Source organism: Myotis brandtii, unplaced genomic scaffold, assembly GCF_000412655.1.
Source record: "Myotis brandtii unplaced genomic scaffold, ASM41265v1 scaffold785, whole genome shotgun sequence".
Taxonomy (NCBI): Eukaryota; Metazoa; Chordata; class Mammalia; order Chiroptera; family Vespertilionidae; genus Myotis; species Myotis brandtii.
In genome coordinates this window covers 37608-38040 of record NW_005371151.1, presented here as the reverse complement: position 1 = coordinate 38040, position 433 = coordinate 37608, and the positions used below count along the sequence as shown (strand labels likewise).

General features: G+C 70.4%; 1 protein-coding gene across 8 annotated transcripts in view; it reads right to left on the bottom strand.

The window, feature by feature from the left end:
- Positions 1–433, bottom strand: part of LOC102257066 (saoe class I histocompatibility antigen, A alpha chain-like) — a 60354-nt gene that overhangs the window by 41476 nt on the left and 18445 nt on the right. For 6 of the 8 annotated variants that reach the window (XM_014530971.1, XM_014530968.1, XM_014530972.1 and 3 more), the window contains exon 2: positions 114–428. The exons of the other annotated variants lie outside the window; for them this stretch is intronic. In XM_014530971.1, the coding sequence (XP_014386457.1) occupies positions 114–428 (315 nt within the window). The remainder of the gene's footprint in view (positions 1–113; positions 429–433) is intronic. 8 annotated transcript variants of the gene reach the window in all.

Genomic DNA, 433 nt, shown 5'->3' with positions numbered 1-433 from the left:
TGGGGAAGGGGCGGGTCCCGCTGCTTCGGGTTGTAGCTCGGACCCAGACTCTCGTGGAGACCCCGGCCCGTCCGTGGGGAGGGGGGTCGTGAGGGGCCCGGCGGGCGGCTCACCGTCCTCGCTCTGGTTGTAGTAGCCCCGCAGGGTCTGCAGGCCCAATCGGAAAACCTGTGCCTGGCCCTGGGCCTTCAGCGTCTCCTCCTCCCAATACCCCGGCCTCTCCTGTTCCACCCACGGCTGCTGCATCCACGGCGCCCGCGGCTCCATCCTCGGATTCGGGGCGTCGCTGTCGAACCGCACGAACTGCGTGTCGTCCACGTAGCCGACTTCGAGGTACCGGGGCTCCCCGCGGCCGGGTCGGGACATGCTGGTGTAGAAATACCTCAGGGAGTGGGGGCCTGGGGGGCGGACGGAGGGCAGGGCCGCGGCTGGA